The sequence below is a fragment of the Benincasa hispida genome, chromosome 10 (genome assembly GCF_009727055.1).
Source record: "Benincasa hispida cultivar B227 chromosome 10, ASM972705v1, whole genome shotgun sequence".
NCBI lineage: Eukaryota > Viridiplantae > Streptophyta > Magnoliopsida > Cucurbitales > Cucurbitaceae > Benincasa > Benincasa hispida.
The window spans coordinates 16980599-17001370 of NC_052358.1; the positions used below are offsets into that span (position 1 = coordinate 16980599).

Consider the following 20772-nt stretch of genomic DNA (forward strand, 5'->3'; position numbering starts at 1 on the left):
TTCATTTCATGAGAATAAGGTGTGGTCTTTTCGTATATTATTCCATGTGAGTTAAAGAACTCATTAAAACTATCTGAGTCGTACTATGTTCCCCTATCACTATAAAGTTTTTTAACCTTTCTATTAAATTGATTCTCCATTTCAGAAACAAAATGTTTGAAGTCATCAAAAGAATCACTTTTGTTTTTTCAGCAAATATACAAAAGTAAAATCAGAGCAGTCGTCAATAAAAGTAATGAAATATCTTTTGCTGTTTCTAGTTAAGATGTCATCAAATTCATATAAATCAGAATGAATTAAATCTAGAGGCTCAGAAATCCCAAGTACATATTTATGCGGAGTTTTAGTAATTTTAGCCTGACTACAATACTTACATTTATCAAAATCATTCGTGGATAACTTAAGTATCATTTCCAGCCTAATCATGTTACTAATTAAATTCTTATTCACATGACAAAGTCTAGCATGCCAAACATTCATAGAACACAACATATACATAAGATTTCATTTTATTGAGGTCTAAATTTAATTTGAACATTCCTTCAGTTGCATACCCTTTCCCTACAAATACATTATTTTTGGTAAGGGTATATAGGTCTGCCCTTATAGTTTGAGTAAACCCGACTTTGTTGAGGAGATAGTCCGAGACCAAATTCTTTCTTATCTCCGGAGTGTGCAAGACGTCCTTCAACATGAGGGTCTTTCCAGAAGTAAACTTCAGTTCCACCTCATCGGTTCCAGCAACTTTCGTAGAGTGGTGATCCCCCAACAGAAATTATTATCCTTAGTTTCAGTATGAGTTTTAAATAGACTAAGGTCATGATAGACATGGCGCGTAGCGTCAGTGTCTATCCACCACCCTTCACAACAACCAATCACATTTACTTCTGTGATCATGGTGACTAATGGTTCTTCTGTCAAGTTCGCCTAACCAACAGGACGACGCCTATTCCTACTGTTCCTAGCCATGTGCCCAGGTTTATTACAATTAAAGCAGAGGAACTATATCGTTTCTCCTTAAGGGGGCTTTTGTTTTTTCTGTTGGTTCTGATTGCTGAAGCCCCGGTTCTGACCTTTCCTCTTTGTTCCCTTAGATTTTTTGTCAGGTTTTACCATAGCAGAGGTGGGTTTCCCAAGTACTACGTTCACCTCCTCCCTCTAGTCCTACTTCTAAGCTTCCTCCTTGATTCTTAGTCGGGTGTTAAGACTCTCTAAGGAGAACTTCTTGGTCATATGCCTTGAGGTATTCTTAAAGTCCTTCCACAAAGGGGGCAGATTATCAATAATAACAGCAACTTGGAATTGTTCGTCTAGAGGAATACCTTCAATAATTATCTCGTGGGCTATCTTCTGAAGTTCATGGGATTGGGCCTCCACGGATTTGTCATCCGTTATCTGAAACTTGAGATAACGGTTAACAGCATATTTCTTCGATCCGACCTCCTCGGTGTCGTACTTCTTTTGCAGGGCATCCCAGACCTCCTTCGTTGTCTTCATTGTACTGTAGTAGTCATACAAATCATCAGTCAAAGAATAAAACCTGCAAAACTGAAACTCGTTATAGGTTGAGTCGTGGAGCTCGCTCTCTTTAAGACGTTTCACAACTCTATCCAAGTGTGCAAGTAAGTCAGGAATACTGTCACGTCGTCCCCAGGATAAAACAACAAAAAAAGAAAACCCGATAAAAAATGCACCATTACCGACCGGAACACACACCTTTTCTAACTCACTGCTCAAAAAACAAAAAACGGAAAATGGAGAGGAGAACTTTTCGAAATCGAAGTGAAAAAAGTTGTGTCAATGATCTGCTAAAGGTCACGCCTTTTATAGGCCTTCAGCGTGGAACAGTCGTATGAGAAAGAGGCAGAGAGCCTTAGAACGTGCGAGGGGCCGAAAGACACGCGCCTCGCCTTGCCTCGCCACGCCCGACCGATCGGACGGTGGCGGCACGCGTGTGGGACGTCCACTGAACCAACATTGGTCTATCTCCTCACTCCCTCCAAAAACATGGGTACCCTTTGGGGCCCAAACCCAAAGCTCAAGATTGGAGTACATAAGGAGGCTTCCAAAGCAAAGTTTTTCAATGTGGAAATTTCCAACCAAAGGTTGGTTCCCTTTTATTTTTAAAACTAAAACTTTCACCCAACAACTTTTAATAGGAATGATGTGTTTGGTTTAACTTTTCAAGTGTTATTGTTTAAAAAATCATTTTGAAAAAATTTTAATGTATTTGGCAACCACTCGAGATAACTTTCAAAAAAATGAATTTATGAAATAAGTTAGTTTGAAGGGAACATTTGAAATCTAGGTGTTAGATAAAGAAATTTTAGTGTTTAATGGTCAATTTCTCCCGAATTTGTATAATATATAATACAAAATACACTCATTAATCCCCTCACTCCCACCATGGTTACTCCTAGCGACAATCACTGTTGGCAACCTACTTCAATAAAACTTTTGACGAATATCAATTTTAGTGAGCACCATTGGCGACAAAACCTTTGGCAATTAACAATGACAACAACCTTCGGTGATCAACTCTGGTGACCACTTCCAGCAACTAGCTCCAACAGCCAACCCCAACAACGACCACCTCCAACGATCAACTCCAGCTTCTAACTCCGTCAACCAATTGCATTGATTATCTTCAACAATCAATTAAATCGATCGTATGCTAAAAGAAAACAAAAAAAACTTGATAAATAAAAACGTTTTAATATACAAATTTAAAAGTATTACTTCATATACAAATTTAATAAAAATACTTTGAAAGTATAACAAACTAAACAAGCTTGTATATAAAAACACTTAACAATGTAACAACAAAATAGGATTTGACTTCTTAGAGTTTAGATTTTTCAGCTCATCATTCTCTCGATTTTCTTACTCTTTTTTTAGGTCTTTTAGCTCATAGCTTCCTCTAATTTCTCTCACTTGTTTCTCGGTTTTAGGTTTTTCAGCTCATCATTCTCTCTATTTTTCCTTGTTTCTTTAGTTTCTTTCATTTCTTTGAGTTTAGATTAAAAAAATAAAATTAAATTTTTTTTTTAAAAAAAAAGTTTTAAAACGTGGAACATTTTGGCCCAATAACAATCATCTCAGCTAATCATTAATCAAGTTCTCAAGGAACATCTCAAGGCGCCTTCTCAGCCGGGGCGCGAAACAGAAATGGAAGTTGGAGCGACGGCGACTACATCTGAGGGCAATGGCAAGTCAATCTCTATCAATGTCAAGTTCACCGGAAAGTCAATACCAATTACTCTTCCCTCCGATTCCACCGTAAAGGATCTAAAATCCCTTCTTCAACCTTTAACCAATGTCCTTCCTCGTGGCCAGAAGCTCATCTTCAAAGGTTGTGGATTTGCTTCTTATGGAAGGAATTTTTCTGGGAGACGTGGATTTGGATTTTGAGAAGTTCGTGATATGTGATTTCAGGGAAAGTTTTGGCGGACGACATGACGTTGGCGGCGTCGGAGGTGGCTAGTGGAGCGAAAATGATGCTCATGGCTTCTCAGGGACTGCACCAAGGGGTACTTGGTTTTATTTTCAATCGAATTCTCATTTCATGCATCTGGATTTCAACTTTGCTTAACCTTTACTGCGATTTATCCTACTGGATGCATTTGAGGGATTTACATGTCGTATCTCACCCCTTGTCGAAGTTCATAGGGTTTATTTGTTGAAACTGCGAGAAAGTTGATTTTTTTGTTCAAACTTGTGATTCATCTTATATTCGAATTGTGGTTCAAAATTAAACGGAATGTATATTGTTATATGTTTTCATTTGGACTGGAGGATTTGAGATCGGGCATTTGGCAATTAGTTTTCACTCTTTGGATTTGATTGAATAGGATGGCCCTATCCAGCGAGAAGCGAGGACTCGTCCCAGAGAAAGGAGTATGCAAAATGCAACTAAATTGGTTGATGAAAAGCAGCGTGTCTCTGTAGATAAAAGCCGGTTTGAAAGATGGAAGGCCACTGGAGTGATAGCCTTATCTGACTGCAATTTGAAAGTATAGAGCAAACCATTGTATTTGCCCAGAACAAAACAAATTTGTGTTTGTTTCTTTCTAAATCTTCATTGGAATCTCTCGTAGGCAATTCCCAATGAAGTGTGGTCTTGTGAAACTTCAGCGAGAGTGCTTGATTTGAGCAACAACTCTATTAACCATGTTCCTTCTCAAGTTGGCTGTCTAAGTAAACTGCAGGTGAAGTTAATTCCCGTCTTCCTTTTCATCTTTGAGTGCTTTGTCTCCTTGTAAAATCTCTCCAATTTTATCATTATCTGCAGAAATTGTTACTGAATGTTAATGAGATATCTGAAGAGTTTATTAGTTGGGATGGATTTGCATTTTTGAAGCATCTAACAGTTTTGTCTCTATCCCATAATCTGTAAGTAGCTTCATTTGTTTCAAGGATCAGTTGCTATCTAACTTTTGGAATATCAGAATACAAAATGGCCAAGTAAGGTATTCGTTATTGACCAGTCCATTAACATTAGGCTGGTCGATGCAGGTTAACTACTTTGCCTTCTTCACTTGGGAGTCTGACTTCACTAAAGCAACTCCATGTGACTAATAACAAATTGACGAGTCTCCCAGATGAAATAAAATGTTTGTCCCTACTTGAAGTTTTGAAAGTCAGCAATAATAGGTAACGCCGAGCCGCATACTCGTACAAATTCCTCATCAATAAAACTTTATAATTGTGGTGTAGATAGTTCCTCAGTAGATAGATAATTTATAATTTATTTACATTTGTTTTTTTTCTTGTCGTGCAGATAGTTCAACATTTCCTAGTTTATCTAATGTGAATTAATTTGTCCCACTGTTATCTATTATTAATGCGTCTCTCCATGCATGGCTCAGGATAAGCATTGTTCCTTCAACTATTGGGGAATGTAGTTCTCTTACAGAGGTACAAGACTTAATTTTTAAAGAACCATTTTAGTCTAATAAGAAATATTGACTCCCAACATTGTCTCCCCTTCCCTTCCCCCACCCAAGTTGTATTGACATGCTTGGCTATGGTACACAGGTGGATCTGTCATCAAATCTTCTGTCAGAGTTGCCCGAGACACTAGGTTGTCTGCTCAATTTGAAGGTTCCTAAACTTCATTATCTATCAAATCATATACTTTCTTCAAATGATCCATTATTATCCAATAGTGGAAATTATGGAACGTAATACAGTATACTTAAACTGGAAGCACGCTTCTTTCATAGAAAATTCAATAGAAGTAGTAATTAATTACGAAGTTGCTCTTAGAAGATCATTCTTTGGGAGCACCTTACATGAAATTTCCTCGTCTTTTCTTTCCATTCTCTCTTTATTTGCAAACTGACAATTCATTTAAATTGAATGTATGTCTACATCCATGAAATATATAGTTGCTATTATCCTTAGACTTCTAGGTTCTGTTTTCCAGTTAATTTTAAGGTAAATCTGCTATTAGATACTGGGAAATAATCCACCTGTTTCCCAAAACTCGTTACAAGTATTGATGGAAGTAACAGATTACCATAACCTGAAGCATCCTACCTTGGTCAATATTGGTAGCATTTGTGACTCACCACCAGGAAAAATAAGAATGGAGAGAGGGGATAACTTTGATGAATACTTCTTGAAGCTGAAATGTTACTAACTTTTCTTACATTCAGCTCAATGGAAAAATTCGTACAAGCACTACCAATATCTCCAAAATCTTAGCCCTTAGGACTGAAAGAAGAAAATCTCAATGGAGTCCAGTTGCAAGCTGTCCCAAGATCCAGCTTGAGAAGTAGCCTTTCTTCTTCCTTTTCCTCCAATCTTCTTCAAGAGTTCCAATAGCTGAGAATTACCTTCGTTCGACTATAAAAGCCTGACCAGGTGAAATTATATGCCTATAAGGCTTCAATGTATTGCCAAGAAACTTGGCAACAGCGTGATACAAACAACTAGGTGTTTTGAACTAGACATAAGTTTCCATAGAGCTTTCTACCAAACTAGAAAACCTCAAATAATTCCACAGGATAACCGCATGACCTCGGCATTAGAAAAGTCATGATTTAGAATATGGCTATCATAATTCGAATTACAACTCCAAAGAAGCATCTAAATTTGTAAATCGGTGCTTTAACCATTAGCTGATGATGGTTTTTCGTATTAGTCTTTCAAACTTCCACTTCATGATGGGACATTCCGACGAGCTACATACAAATAGGAAAATAACTACTATCAAACCATCTTTGGCCTAAAACTTATATTGTTTGTTTGGGTACTTTAATCATTTAAAATTTCACCACCTCCCAAATGTAGGCTCATGTATAAATCTGACTCACGAGAGCCATCAAGTATGCACTATTAATCTAGAGAGAAGATAATATTGAATGTAACCAAATGGGTCTGATTTCATGTTAAATGAGTTATTAAACTCAAGCTTAAGCTACTAATCTTTTCAGTTATTTGTTTTACATTTTATTATAACGATTCATATGTAGTAGCTATATGAGCTGGGCATAAGATAAACAAATTTCAATAGTAGTTTCCAGTCTTAATTATTCTGTCATGCGCTGCAGGCTTTGCATCTGAGTCATAATGGCCTAAGGTCCCTACCTTCTACAATATTTAAGATGTGCATCCAACTCTCTACACTTGATCTCCACAACACAGAAATCACCATAGACCTCCTTCGACAGGTATACGCTCATGCTGCAATTAGTTCGGACAAGTTTTGCGATAGTATGTACTTGATGTCTCATTAAATGATATATTATTTTGTTTCATAGACTTGCATCATCATTTTTAAACGTTTCCTTTATGGCGGCAATCAATGAACAAAAGTAGTATTTTTCCTAGTTAGTTTGGATCATTTTATGCCTCTTTGATTAGTCTACCTACCTTTTGTGACAGTATGAAGGATGGGAAGCTTTTGATGAACGTCGACGTTTAAAGCACCAGAAACAACTGGATTTTCGAGTTATGAATCAGGCTAACTTTGATGAAGGTGCTGATAAACATTGATGCTTCATTGCAATTTTTTTTAAGTTGGAACATGTCAATTAATGCGATAGTGGCCCTACCTGAAACCAGAATTTTTCAGGTTTTAGCTCAACTACATTTGTTAGGTTATGGTGTTGGAAAATGATTATTGGCAAAATATTTGGGATAGATGATGGATCGTCAATTCTGAATTGACCTTTTTTTTCCTGCCGGATAATTTTCTCACGTGACTTGAACTATGTTTATTTTAATTTCTATGAGAAGTTTTATATTCTATAACAGATTTCGATATATAATCTTTTATTAATTTTTCCGTAAGACTATATTGTCAATTCAAAATTTGAAAAATTAATCCAAATTTGATTTTTTTTTTTTCTTTCTCTGTCACATTCTATTAATTTTATTTAGACAATTTTATCCGATTACAATTCAAATTTAGACCAACTTTGCAATCAATTTGAAGAGAGGTTTTAAAAATTAGAAGTCTATCAATGTTTTTCTTTTGTTATTTCTATAACATTTCTCCAGTTTTAACTCTAACAAATTTTCATTGTAGATATTGATGAATTAATAGAAAACATAAATTGTCTTATGAAACACTGTCATTCTAGATATTAATGAATTATTATAAAACATACATCGACATAACGCGTGTAACATGAAATTGATAATATTTTAGAGAAAAACAGAACTAAAGTTATTTTTTTAAAAAAATGAATTTTTTAGACACTTTTCCCTCTAAAAATATATTTTCACATATATTTGATTTAATTTTAAAAATAATTCATTTAAAAATATTGGAGTGCTTAATAACCACTTAAAATAACTTACTCTATAAAAGAAAATAAAAAACTATATATATATATATACACACATAAAACACAACTAAAAACGATCAACCTGCTACCTCTTATATATTTATTTTATATTTTAATTTTGTATCTTAACCGTTTTTTTAAAAAAATAAAATTGTATCTTGAACTGATTTGACATCACGAAAATGAACCTGTGACCTATTTTAATTCATTTTTGGGAAGCGTGTGTATATATATACTGCAAAACTACCCTATTTCCCTAAATATTTTAGAAAGTACCTTACATTCCTAATCTTTTTTCAGTTCCGTTTAGATCTGTTTTTCTTCTTTTTTTTTTTTTTTTTTCCTTTCTGGTATCTTTTATAGTATGATATTTTTTTCAGTTATATGTGGTTGAGATTTAAGCTCCTTTTCATGTTTTATAATATTAGATTTTTTTAGTTTTATGAAGTTAAGATCTATGTTTTTTCTTACAATATTAGTTTCAAAACCTAAATATTTTTGTAAATACTTTTAAAATCAATTATATCTATCTAATGCTCTCTGTCAAAGTGTATTTTAAATAATCTTTATTACAAGAATCTAATCAAAAATGAATTTATTTGAAAAAACATTTTTTTCTCTAATAATCCACTCAAGCTCAAGAAGAAGAGGAAATAATCATAAAAACTATATTTTTTTAAAAAAGATAGGAAAACTAATTACTATGCCTATTTCCGGACAAATTTTAATACTAAAGAAATGCCAAATTCACTACTTATCTTCATAAATACTAGTGAGATATTAAACCCCTTCAACTTTTTTCGGTTTTTTTTTTTGAAAAAAACACTCAACAGTTCTAATATTTATACACAAATTTAGGCAACACTTCAAATATTTATACACATAGTTGCCATATTTATAAACCAGAAATACAAACCAACATTCCTAGTAGGCAACACTTCAAATATAAACCACAAGTTTAATACATAATTACTATATTATCCTACAAGATTTATACACATGAATTCATAAGCAACTCAACAAGAAAACAAATACTTATCTTTTTCTAACAGATTAAACTACAAAGATATCATAACTTTGATATCATGAACAGTAAGGAAACAATAGGAAAGATATTGGCAAAGAGAAACATTTTTTTTCCTTTTTATCTTTTCTTCGTGAGGAGTCAAATATCCCAAAGCCAGTGATTGGTGGAGATAACTCCAACCAACCATACGAGAAGGGTACATTTTATATTGCACAAATCATAGTTTCTTCCAAATTTATGTATGAATATATGAACTGTGTCCGGCCATTTAATCTTTTTGAATACTCATGAGCTCTAGAGTACTAAACTTTTAAAAAAGACTGTAAACAAAGTCTGACCAAGGTCGGAAGAATGATCCGGTGAAGAAGAGTACCTAACGGAAGTAAACGGACACAAGCGGGATGTCAATATCATTATCCTCATCATCCTCGCACGCCACGACAACATCCAAATGTCGACGATACGGAGGCAGCTCCACCTTTGCAACGTCTCGAGCTAAGTCAACTACCTTCTTGTCCATTCGATCTCTGTGTCGAGGGAACATACTATTGTATAGGAGACAGCTACCACATGAGATGCTATAGGCATTCAATCCTTTGTTTTTCAACCAATCAATAAGTTCTCTGAGAGTAGGGTTGTCTTTGATGATCCATCTGTCCCAGACAGTCCAGCTCATGTCGCGGTGCTTAATGACCTTGGGTGGAACTGGCTCGGCCATGGAAAACAGAGGCAGTGCAAGGTTGGCAAATGTGTTACGGTAGTCCTCCACCTTGTGGCCCCCATCAAGAACTTTGTACAGTTCGAGGCAGACAAGACCTGTTGCCATTGCGGTCGAGGTTGCAATGGCAGGGATAATCCTTCCAGCGATGAACTTGGCTTTCAACTTATCTACTTCAGGAATGCTGTAATTCCTTGCCCTCATGTTAGCAAGCCCAGCTATGAGATCCATATGGAAATTTGAATCATCATCCTGCACCATTGAAACTAAGCCAATTGAATTTCCAAAATTGATTCAAAGATCTCTAAAAACCTTTATAATCGGTCATAACTGTCTTCCTGCCTGTATTTTCTTTTTTATCTTTTTTGAAAAGATGATCATAAAAAAGAACCATATCAATAAATGGTTTAAAGAAAAACCTTCTCGAACTGGATCGGTTTCATCCTGAATCCCTCTGGTAGATTCCTGCGAGTATCATCCAATTTGTTTGCCAGGTCATGAATAACAGCAGCATCGTCAACAGATGCAGTAGAGAGACTGGTTGCCTTCTCATCAGTCACTATCTTGGCATCTTTTTTGGGCATAAAATCCGGTACTATAACTCTGTCTACTGCATCAGCCAATTTCCTGGGGTTCTTAATCCAGTCAGGAATTGAAATGGCATATGACTCTGCTCTTAGTATAGCAGCCGCCAAAACAAACTGAAGGTGACTTTGATCAGCAGTTGAAAACTGCAGTGGATGAGGAAATCTCTTTGGAGCAGACCAGAATGGGGCCCCATTACTGGTTACGGCATCTTCAGGAAAAGTGTATATCAATTGCTTTACACGGTTGGCAAAATAATCTTCGAACCTATCAAAATAATATCATCGCAGCACGAATCAATACCATTGAACAACTGAAGCATCAAAAAGATTAAAAAGAAATAAATGACAGTTGAGATTATGAAGAATAGTACTTCAAACGAGCCCATGTAATGCAGTCTTCAAATGTTTCACATCTTTCTCTATCGAGACACTCAAGAATTCGCTCCAAAGTATCCCTAGATTGAGCATCACCAGCATTCATCATTGCAGAAGTATATTCACTAGGATTGGATAGATAAGCGTTCACATCAGTCGGAGTCTTCTCAAGCAAGCCCTCAAACTCAGATCGAGCCCAAGTCAAACAGTGATCGATATTGTGCGGAAATGAATGCACGGTGCACATGGGCGCTTGTTTCTCAGGTGGGTCTCTTGATGCGCCATAGTTTTCAGTCAGGTGAGGAATGACCATTTGAGTATTGCATTTAGCACCAAGAGTACCAGATTCTAAAAGTGGTTTCTGGAAGTATAAGCACCTTTGATCAACATATAGCCTTGCATTAACGTTGTCTAGTGCATTAACTACGACACTCAAATTCTCCCAAAAACTATCATCAAAGACATTTTCAGTCTCAGGGCTAACTCGATTCTGCAAAGCTTCAATATTAAGGTGTCGGTTAATTGCAACAGCAGCAGAAGCAGCAACCGTGGATTTCGCCTGCCCAATGTTCCAATCACGGAAAAGGAATTGCCTACTAAGATTGCTTTTTTCAATTACATCATCATCAGTAATTGTCAGCTTCCCTTCGTTGCTACATGAAACTCCCATAAGTGCAAGATTCTTCAAAAACTCACAACCTAAAGCACCAGATCCCACCATAAAGACTTTCGCATTTTCCAGTTTCTTCTGTAGCTTAGACCCAAACACTGAAATCTGAGCATCATAACGGCTATTCAAGGGTCTAAAATCACTGGCATCCAATGATTCCGTGGGAAGTGACTCCACTGAGTCGAAATAGAAGAACTACATATTAGAGAAAAAAACGTGTAAGAAATAGTAATCAAATGACAATCCCGGCATGCAGGGAAGTTAAAACAAGATCAGTTACAATTACTTTCACTGGTCCCAATGGATTATAATCTATTTCATGTAAGTAGAGCGATGCAAACTTGTATATGTGTACTTAACTTCTTAGACGAAAAGGACTGGAACATTTCAACACATAGGTCATTAGGCATCTACTGACCTGAACAAGTGGATGAAATTTTCCAGAGCATGCTTTGAGAACCTCTTGAGCTACAATACCACCAAACATGGCTGCCATGGGATTCAGTACTGCCTTGGCACCAAATGCAAAATGTCTCAAAAGCTTAGGATTAATATCTTCAACTCGCCCATCTCCTAGAGTCTCGTTAATGTTACTGGCAACAGAGATCAGCTTCTGAGCATCCTCCTCAGAACCAGCAACTGGTAGGCGACCCAACTCAGTCACAAATTTATCCAATGCCAAGAACGCCAAGTGTATGAGAGGAGGACGGTCAAACTTGGAGAAATCACTCAGGAGAAAATCACCAGGATCATTAATTGCTTCTCTTAGTGGCTTGAAGTTCAACACCTTGGGCTGTTTCACCTGTGTGACAATCCCACCTTTCTCATAGCTACCAAAGTTTGTAGTATCCTCCTCGAGAGTAAATGAATAGGCCCTGCAATTTTTAATCCTTCTCGGCTTCCCATCATTCAACTCCGTCATACCATGAACTTCAGAGAACACCACAAGATCTCCATCTTGAAATTCAAGTCTCTCATCATCAACACAGGAAACGAGTGCAGGATTGTCATTGCTGATGGATGCAATTATTCCAGTGTGTGGATCCTCTCCATACACATCGTAAACAGTGAACTCAGGCCCAAAGTCACAAAACACTGAACCGAAGAGCCCTCTAACTTCAGACTTGATAAATGAAATAGGAGGCTGGTGGTTATGGCAAAAGTCATTGAATTCCATAGCCTTATCAAGGCCAGTATCAGTGAAGACAACAACCTGCATCCACAGGACATGGAAGGTTAAATCATGTGTGTGGCACTCATATACAAGAAAAATAAGCACACGTTCGTTGATGTTGAAGATGTACAGCCTGTAACTGAAACCAGCTATTTGTTAAGAGCGCAAGGAAATTTCACTAGTTAGTGACTAGTGAGGCCGGGAGATTGAGAGATTACCCAACCTTAAGTCTTAGTAAATCAAAAACCTTTTTATGGCTGACAACTGATCGAGTAAAAAAATCTACTTTTTGAGAGGTATTTTAGTGTGAAGCAAGGAGCATGCTGTCCAGAGAGACATGGGAGCAGATGAAGGCATCTCTTCAGTTCAGCTATTCCATATACCAACTCATAGGAGATGAGTCGAGTGCAAAGGAAGTAACTGGAAAATGTTACACTTTGAAAATAAAAACTATGGGTCTATAATACTTCCCTAAATTGGCAGATGTCATGATCCTTCCTATGAATTTGCAATCAATTAAAAATTCGACAAAATCTTTTGTGGTGTTTTCATGTCCTAAAAGTCGAGACTACATTTTTCATTTGAAATTTCAATACTTTTAGATCACAAGCAAAAGTTTATGAGCTGTTTTTACTGATATTTGCTTTCATAGAGAAAACTGAAAGGAATTAAGGGCAAACAAACAAATAGAAAGCTCGAACAAGAGGAGTCCACCAGCAAACTTCAAGAAAATGACTTAGATCCAAAATAAGAAAAACAAATATCATAATTACCAAAATGTCTGGTGACTAAGGCCCAAAAAGAGGCATTAAACCTAGTCACCTCCCAAAGCACTCTAAAAATTCTATTATTCTTCCCCAACCAAATACTCCATACAATAACAAAAAGAAAAAGAGGAAAAACAAAAGAAAAACAACTAGCTTCCCACAAGGTTTTACCCTTCCTTAAACGAGGGGTTTAAAGACACACATTCCCACCACAAACAACCACCCTACCCCAAGCACCACACATGTCAAATGAGGTTTTCCAACTATCCTAAAGAAACAGAGAAAATTGGCAATCCCAAAACAAATTATCAAGCTCTCCTCAAGCCTCCAGCAAAAGAATATACTATTGCAGAAACAAAATGAAGGAAGAATAGTTTGTCATCGAAAGTTAGAAATTAGGTTTACAACAAAACCTAGCGATCAATCACTAACCCAATTTGAATACCTCCAAAAGATAAACCACAACAGAAAACTGTAGTGACAGCAAGTGATTGAGTTCACTAGTTCCTAATATAAATTTACTAAATCTACAAATTTGAATCCAGCACTTGCTTTAGTCTCAACTTGTGGTGATATAAGTTCCCATTGTAGAATTAAGAATTCTCTCAACAAGGTCTACTCTGATATGAATTAGGGTGCAACAAAAGGTATTCAAAAGATGGCATCAGAAGCCTCAAGCTCATCCCTTTGGACATGATCCAAGGTGTTCACTCTCATGTACACGACTTGTCACACAAAAACCTTAACCTTCTTTAGAATTCTAACTTGCCAGAGAGCAAAAAGTTGAGACAGGTGGGGAGGGAGAATGCACTGACAAAAAGTGAAAGACAAATGGCACAAGAACCCTCTAGATGTATCAGGAGACCACAAACAAACATCCCTTCTTCAAAGGCACATTTGGAGATCTCACGGAATGGAGAGAAGACCCAAAACATAGAGGCCGTCCAAAGACAATTGGAAGTGAGGAAGAAGAACCAAGGACAGCATCAACGAGGCCACCAAATGGAACCTTATGTTTCAAAGACAATAATTGTAGGATATTTCTCTTTTTTTTTTGGAAGATATAATATAATTGCAAGATAACACAACGATTTCTCCCCACCCAACATTCCTCCCAAAAAAGTAAGTCTTTGAGCCCATCCCCAATAGAACAATGCATAAACTGAGAAAAAGAGGAGAAATCCCCTAAGAAAAAGCTTTCCAGAAGCTTAGGTAAGACCCACCAGAAATCAACATCCTCACACCACTTGTCGAGAGGTGTTGGCTATCACAATAACCCTTAGCTCCAGTGTATTAAAATTCAGGTAGAAACACCACAACCACTTACCTACAAAAGCCACATTATGTCACCTCAAGCTCCCAATGGCTAAACCTCCTAGATCCACCAGTTTCAAAACCATCTCCCACCACTCGACCAGGTGATACCTTCCACCCCGTCAACCCCCTTCCCAAAAGAATTTCTCACCACTTTCTCAACGGGGTTAACGAGATCAGAATCCTAAAAATCAACAAGAAATAATTAGGGATTCATCTCAACACATAATGGATGAGTGTACATCTTCCTCTTTTAGAGAGAGAGGAAAAAAACTAAACTAACTAAACTTACAAGGCAAACAATTTCTTTTGAACTTCAACCAAGATGACAAGGTGGTTCCAAAAATCCAAACTCCTCCCAAGGTACTGCTAAAAGGGAACTGGCTCACCTCACAACCAACCAAAGAGGCCCAAGATACTAAGGAGGACAGCAATTTAGATCTCGCAGAGAGCTCTTGCCTCTATTCATCTCAAGCCCAAAAATCACTTCAAAACAAGACAAAAACCTTTTAATATTATTTAACAAAAGCTTAAGCCTAAAAATTGCTTCAAAACAAGACGAAATCTATTAAGATTAGCAAAGAAACTTTCTTCCCCCTTATAGAAGAAAAGAGTGTCATCAAAAAATTGAAGGTGGATCAAATGAACTAGCTCCTTCCCACCTTGAACCCCTTGATCACACCCTTCCATGAACTTCCCGAGACTAGCCTACTGAAGAACATCCACCCTACATTTTTAGTTTGGAATTCATTCAATTCAAATTTTTTGACAAGAAACAGTATGTTTTTTAATTTCGATACATTTAGACCAAGAAGAGAAATTTCAGCTTCTGAAGTTTATATATTGCATCCCAAGTCCCCAACTCTAACAGGGTGGGGGGGTGGATTCACAAAAGAAATTGACTTAAAGAGGTAAGAAGTTAAATTGGAATTTGGCTGAAAATTGTCATTCGTTGGGTTAGTTTCCTTTCCTGGATATTTTTATGAAATTGAGAGATCCCATATAATTAATCAAGAACATCCAGTAACCGATCTCAGTTGACATAGTAAGCATCTAAATTATCAATGCTACTACCAAGGAAACTATTCTAACTCTCTAACCGAATAAAGACGGCAGATAAATTAGCTTAACGGGCCCCCACAAAATCATGGTAAAAGTTCCTTCAAACATATTCAAGACCACGTAGCCCACTACCATTTTGGATACTCCTCTAGCTCACAAACTGCTCCCAAAGTCGTCTATTACCAATAAGAAATTTGCCACATTCCTCAAATATTGGAACCATAATAGTAAAGACCTTTTTTAAAAAACTTTTGCAAGAACTACAACAGCAACCTACCACCGTTTTCTTTCAACTAGTAATAAAAGTTCACGCAATGCCTCATGATGCGTCTGATTATATGATGGGCAAAATTACCAATCATGGCCTCTTTAAAGAAAACTTCAAATGCCAATAGACTTCCTGACAGCACTTTGGAAAACATAAAACCCTAAAAGAGTTAAAAGTGATCCTGCAGAGTTCTCTAATCGAGGCTCCAACACTTGTAAAAAAAAATACATCCAAAATTCAAATTCTAACCAAATTGGTATAACAGTGGCAAGAAAACAAAAGTCTCTCTTGTTGCATTGCAAAGTGTGGTGGATGATTTAAAATCAAATTGAACTTAGAAATCAAGAGGCAGTTCAGAAATATGAGGTGTCAATCACCTTTTCAGATGGCAGCTGGAGATGATCTGACATGAATCTTGTGCTCAGTATGCAAAAATATAGAAATATTCTACTATGTTTAAAACATAAAAATAATACACGATACTAGAATCTAAGACACAAGCAGACAACTATAAACAAATAAAATTAAGAGTAAACAAGTATAGGAAGTTCCGCGGAATGCTCAAACTAGATGACCATAACTTCTAGAGTTCTTTTCAAATGTCCAGACGATAATAGAGAAATACGAGCATTTGGAAGTGAAATGTAGGGCTTGTTCATTAAACTTCCTATTTTTCATATAAACATTTCAATTGGAGTGCTTTAGTTTCTACACAAGACCAAAAATAAACAGCACCAAATTTACAATCTAGGCTTCTAATTCCAGTGGATACAATTTTTTGGAACACGTCCTTTGCCAGTTATTATCACATGTAGCTCCATATCATCAAATGAATCAATGCACTCCTTAGAGAAATGAGTAGAAAATATGCAAAGCGAAAGCATACCTCAAAATCAGAAAGTTGTTCCTTCACCAATTTAGTCGTCAAGGTATGGACAATAACAGAATTGTTGAGATCTTGCAACTTCTGAGCAGAGGCAAGTGCTCTGTTTTTACCAATATCACTCTCTGAGAATACAAAATTACTAGACAGATCCCATAACTCCACTACACCTTCGTCATGCAACGTCACAGACTTCACCCCAGCAAGAATAACATTCTTTGCTGCAGAAACAGGGGCAATAAAATAAGACATCATTAAAACATAAAACTTAAAAACCAAACATTACGAACCAAAAGCAGGTAAACATGCATAAAAAGAAATGCCCACACAAATGAAACCCAAAATCACGAGAGTAGACAAAAACTGAAAACACAATCAGCTCTAATGTGAAAAGATCTAGTATTTACCAGTGCCCAAATGCCCAAACCATGGTTCTATAGATATTGTCAGAAGTTGCGATGGTCCAAAGAATTAAAAATAAATAAATAACATGTCTATATACGTCTGCATCATGAATATAAGTTGTTAAACTATCCTTTTTCATAAAGAGCATGCATGTGTTTATGGAAAGAGAGAGTGTAAGGACAAGGCAAACCACTTAATCATAAGCTAGTTGAAGAAAAGTGATCACTAAATCAAACCAAGTTTCAAGATTTTCCACACCTAGAGAATAAAAGACCAAACGAATTCGCTTCAAGGTTAAAAAAAAAAAAAAGGAGGTAAGATATGAATACGTATCAAGAAATCAGAAAGCCATAAAACTGAACCGTCTTAAATTCTAAACCATGAAGGTCAACCGTGAGATGCTCGTTACTTATCAAGAAACATCTGGCAGAAACAAAAAGACACATGCACCAGATAGCAAACAACCACAGGAGCTGAACAGTCTAGGCAGACAGTAAGAGAGCTCCGTAAGTAAGGGTACTTACCAATCTCAGCGCCAAGACCTTGCATCCCAGAAATGAGGACATTAGAAGCAAAAAGCTTCCGCATAGTTTCGCGTCCATACACAGCAAGTTGTCTGCTGTGCAGATCCTCATCAATATCCGGCGGGTTAGAATTACCCGAGGCCATGATCAACGATGCAGCGTCGTTCACGATATCGTTAGCAGTGGTAGCAACGGTGGCAGCGGTGGCAACAGCAGCAACGTTACTGTTAGAATTGGAATTGGAATCGGAATCGATCCGTTGCTTCTTGATCAAAGACGCACCCACGTTCTGAACGCTGTTGTTGTTGTTGTTGTTATTGACGATGCTAGTACTACCGTTATCAGTTTCTCCTTCTACAACCACACCTTCTTCACCAGCTCTCTTCCTGGGAAGCATAAAGTGCAGTAGGCTGCTGAAAACCCCAAAAGACCTCAGAATCATGAACGAAACAAACAATACAACAAAACCCAGAAATAATTCATTCATATCATATCGAAAAACCCCTCGAAACACTAAAAGAACACCGATCGGGAGAAGACCCATAAACCCTAACCAAGGTAGCATGATCTAGGAAGTGGGAATACAGATTCGAAAGTTAAAACAAAAGAGAGAGAGTAATTAAGAGAAAAAGGGAGAAGGAAACGTACCGATTAGGACCGTAAAGGAAGATGAAGGAAGGAATCTGATGAAGGTTAAAGAAAACAAGGAGAAATGTGGTGGAATCGAAAGGTTTCTTGGAGAGGAAAAATGGGAAATGGAAATGGAAATGGAAATGGAAGAAGAGTAAGAAGAAAAGGGTTGGTTCATATATGGAAGGGAAGAAGAAGGGTAAATATGGTTTTTTGTAGTGACATGGTTTAGGGTTTGGAAGAATTGAGGGACAGATGCCTGTTTATTCCATCTCTCTTCTCCCTTTGCTTCGCTTTGAGAGAGAAAAAGCTCAGTGACACAGAGAGAGAGAGAAAGGGCAATGCTTGGGTACGGTAAGGCATACGATAAATTTGGCTACATCTTAATCAGTGGGGCCCTTTCTTGACCTTTTATGTTGTTGTATTTGTATTGACCGCTGAATATCAAGGCCTCTCCTTCAATTCACGGGTTTTCATGCCGCCTTTATTTCTCTTTGGTTGAAAATTTATCACTAAAAATACTTCTTTTTTTTCTTTTTGATTATTTTTGTTGATATTTACAATTGTAATGAGTTCAGGACACACCTCAAAATCTATTTTTAAATCGTGCAATATAATTAAGGAATAAAGAGTCTTCAATTTGATTGGATTAAAAATTACGTGGAACTTATTACTTTTTTTATTATTATTATTACATATGAAAATTATAAATTTGCCACATTTATGGTTATTTTTACCTTTACTATTAACTTTATCACTACCATTACCATTATCGTTAGGATCAGACCGTAACGATAACAAAAAAATGTGACATATTCATAATTATGGATAAATGCGATAAAAAAATCCAATTAAATTTGCGATTTAGACTCGTTACAATTGATCCATCGATGGAATTCCATTCTAGTTACGTTAATTTTCATTGCGGTTTGGTAAATGTGATCTTAATTTATATTTGATTTTTAACTTTTCAAAATGTTATATATTTAATTGATTTCAACTTAGTTTTTTGAAAATGTTACGATTTTACTTTTAAATTTTGAACTTTATTTCAATTTGGTTTCACATGTTTTAAGTTTTACATTTTTTATCTTGGTTTTTTTATTAAATACTAGTTTTCAATTTTTGTTGTTAATGTCGGTTAATTAATTTAAAATAATTATAAAGTTAATTTTAATATTTAAACTTAATTAGTTATAATTCTTTTAAATTGATTAATATATATTAACACTAAGTTTAATTTAGTATTTAGTAAAAAAAAAATTAATGCTAAGAGTGTAAATCTTGAAACATAAGGACTAAATTAAAATGAAACTCAAATTTCAAATGTAAAATTGTATCAGTTCGAAATTTAAAGATTAAATTGAAATCAAACTCAAAACTTAAAAATCGTGTAACATTTTGAAAAATAGAGATCAAATAGAAACTATACTCCAAATCTATGAACCTACGAGGTATTTTTACCCAAATCAAATTTTCTATCTAGCGTCATAATGTAGTCTTTTCATTTCTAAAAAATGCTAGGTTAATATATGATTTTGATTATTGTACTTTGGAACTTGATTGTAGTCCTACGATTTTAGTTTCCAAATTTTTAATAATTATTCAATTTTCGTCTCTACTTCTAGTTTATTATTGATTTTATCATCGGATGTCATTTATTATCTATTACTTTTTTCACTTTAATTTTGTTTATCTTAAATTATTATTACTATTAAATCAATTTTGATTAAAAAAATAATAATATTTTGGACTAAATACAAGAATGATTAAAAGTACAATAACTAAAATCGAATATTTGAAAGTACAAGAAGTAAAATTGAACAACTTTCAAAATATAGAGACCAAAATAGTATTTTTACTAAAACATTGCTAAGATTCAGTGAAACTTTTTACACACGTAGATTGTCAAATGATCAACGGTCAAGATTGTTTGTAAATTATAAAAAATATGTTGTTGCGTAAAACAAGTTTGACAATTAAATTCGATAAGTTATTTTTCACAATAGGAATTATGTTGTAGCAAATTTGAAAGCATACTGACTAATTTGTTACAATTCTAAAACCGTAGAGACTGAATTGTCATATGTTGAAGTTCGATGACTAAATTATTAAAAATTTGAAAGTACATGAGACTAAATTATTATAAATTGAAGTTCAAAAACTCGTTCGTTACTTCTACAAAAGTTAGATGACTAGAAATGTTGCGTTTTATGTCTTAAAACTCGATATTTGTAAATAATAAACTCATTATGTTAATCAATAAATATGTTATTGAAGTTTGATTCAATAAGGTAGTTATTGAATATATGAATTGCCCATTTCATTCTAGAAATAAATCCAATAAACTAAAGATCCATGGCTAACACATGAATACTTGAACTTTGTGTAGAGACATGAGAGTGAATCAAGTTCGAGCAGGTAGCCAAAATGGTTTATAGTATACGGATAAGATTAGGTACCTTATTCTAGGGATACTATCGGATGCGGTCCACTTTGTTGATGTTACAAATATTGTAAAGTACTACGAACAAAGTGATTCTCATTCGTTCTTGTGAAGACACGAGAA

The 20772-nt window shown here is 35.6% G+C and overlaps 2 protein-coding genes across 4 annotated transcripts; one reads left to right on the top strand and one right to left on the bottom strand.

The window, feature by feature from the left end:
* Positions 1 to 2970: 2970 nt before the first annotated feature.
* LOC120087751 (LRR repeats and ubiquitin-like domain-containing protein At2g30105) lies at positions 2971 to 7250 on the top strand. The gene is made up of 10 exons (XM_039044638.1): positions 2971 to 3352; positions 3436 to 3530; positions 3852 to 4013; positions 4098 to 4208; positions 4292 to 4392; positions 4516 to 4653; positions 4869 to 4917; positions 5038 to 5103; positions 6558 to 6677; positions 6892 to 7250. The coding sequence occupies exons 1-10, from the start codon at positions 3169 to 3171 to the stop codon at positions 7000 to 7002; spliced, it is 1137 nt and encodes a 378-aa protein (XP_038900566.1). The 5' UTR covers positions 2971 to 3168; the 3' UTR covers positions 7003 to 7250.
* A 1495-nt stretch (positions 7251 to 8745) lies between these two features.
* Positions 8746 to 18511, bottom strand: LOC120089364 (ubiquitin-activating enzyme E1 1). 3 transcript variants are annotated; one of them, XM_039046804.1, is made up of 7 exons: positions 18222 to 18511; positions 17574 to 17986; positions 16648 to 16865; positions 11595 to 12389; positions 10503 to 11371; positions 9964 to 10396; positions 8746 to 9796 (listed from the first exon to the last, which is right to left on the bottom strand). In XM_039046804.1, the coding sequence occupies exons 2-7, from the start codon at positions 17968 to 17970 to the stop codon at positions 9200 to 9202; spliced, it is 3309 nt and encodes a 1102-aa protein (XP_038902732.1). In that variant the 5' UTR covers positions 17971 to 17986; positions 18222 to 18511; the 3' UTR covers positions 8746 to 9199. The 3 variants fall into 3 exon arrangements, with proteins under 3 accessions (XP_038902732.1, XP_038902733.1, XP_038902734.1); XM_039046805.1 differs by having other exon boundaries at positions 17574 to 17959; positions 18222 to 18510; XM_039046806.1 differs by lacking the exons at positions 16648 to 16865; positions 17574 to 17986; positions 18222 to 18511 and adding an exon at positions 14445 to 14597.
* Positions 18512 to 20772: the final 2261 nt, after the last annotated feature.

Bases quoted from the DNA above. Each gene is read 5' to 3' on its own strand.
- LOC120089364 (XM_039046804.1), bottom strand. From the start codon at position 17,970: ATGCTTCCCAGGAAGAGAGCTGGTGAAGAAGGTGTGGTTGTAGAAGGA. The intron at 12,390-16,647 runs GTATGCTTTCGC...CTGTGGATGCAG, and splicing joins AACAACTTTCTGATTTTGAG to GTTGTTGTCTTCACTGATAC. The intron at 11,372-11,594 runs GTCAGTAGATGC...TCTAATATGTAG, and splicing joins AATTTCATCCACTTGTTCAG to TTCTTCTATTTCGACTCAGT.
- LOC120087751 (XM_039044638.1), top strand. From the start codon at position 3,169: ATGGAAGTTGGAGCGACGGCGACTACATCTGAGGGCAATGGCAAGTCA. The intron at 3,531-3,851 runs GTACTTGGTTTT...TTGATTGAATAG, and splicing joins CTCAGGGACTGCACCAAGGG to GATGGCCCTATCCAGCGAGA. The intron at 5,104-6,557 runs GTTCCTAAACTT...CATGCGCTGCAG, and splicing joins GTTGTCTGCTCAATTTGAAG to GCTTTGCATCTGAGTCATAA.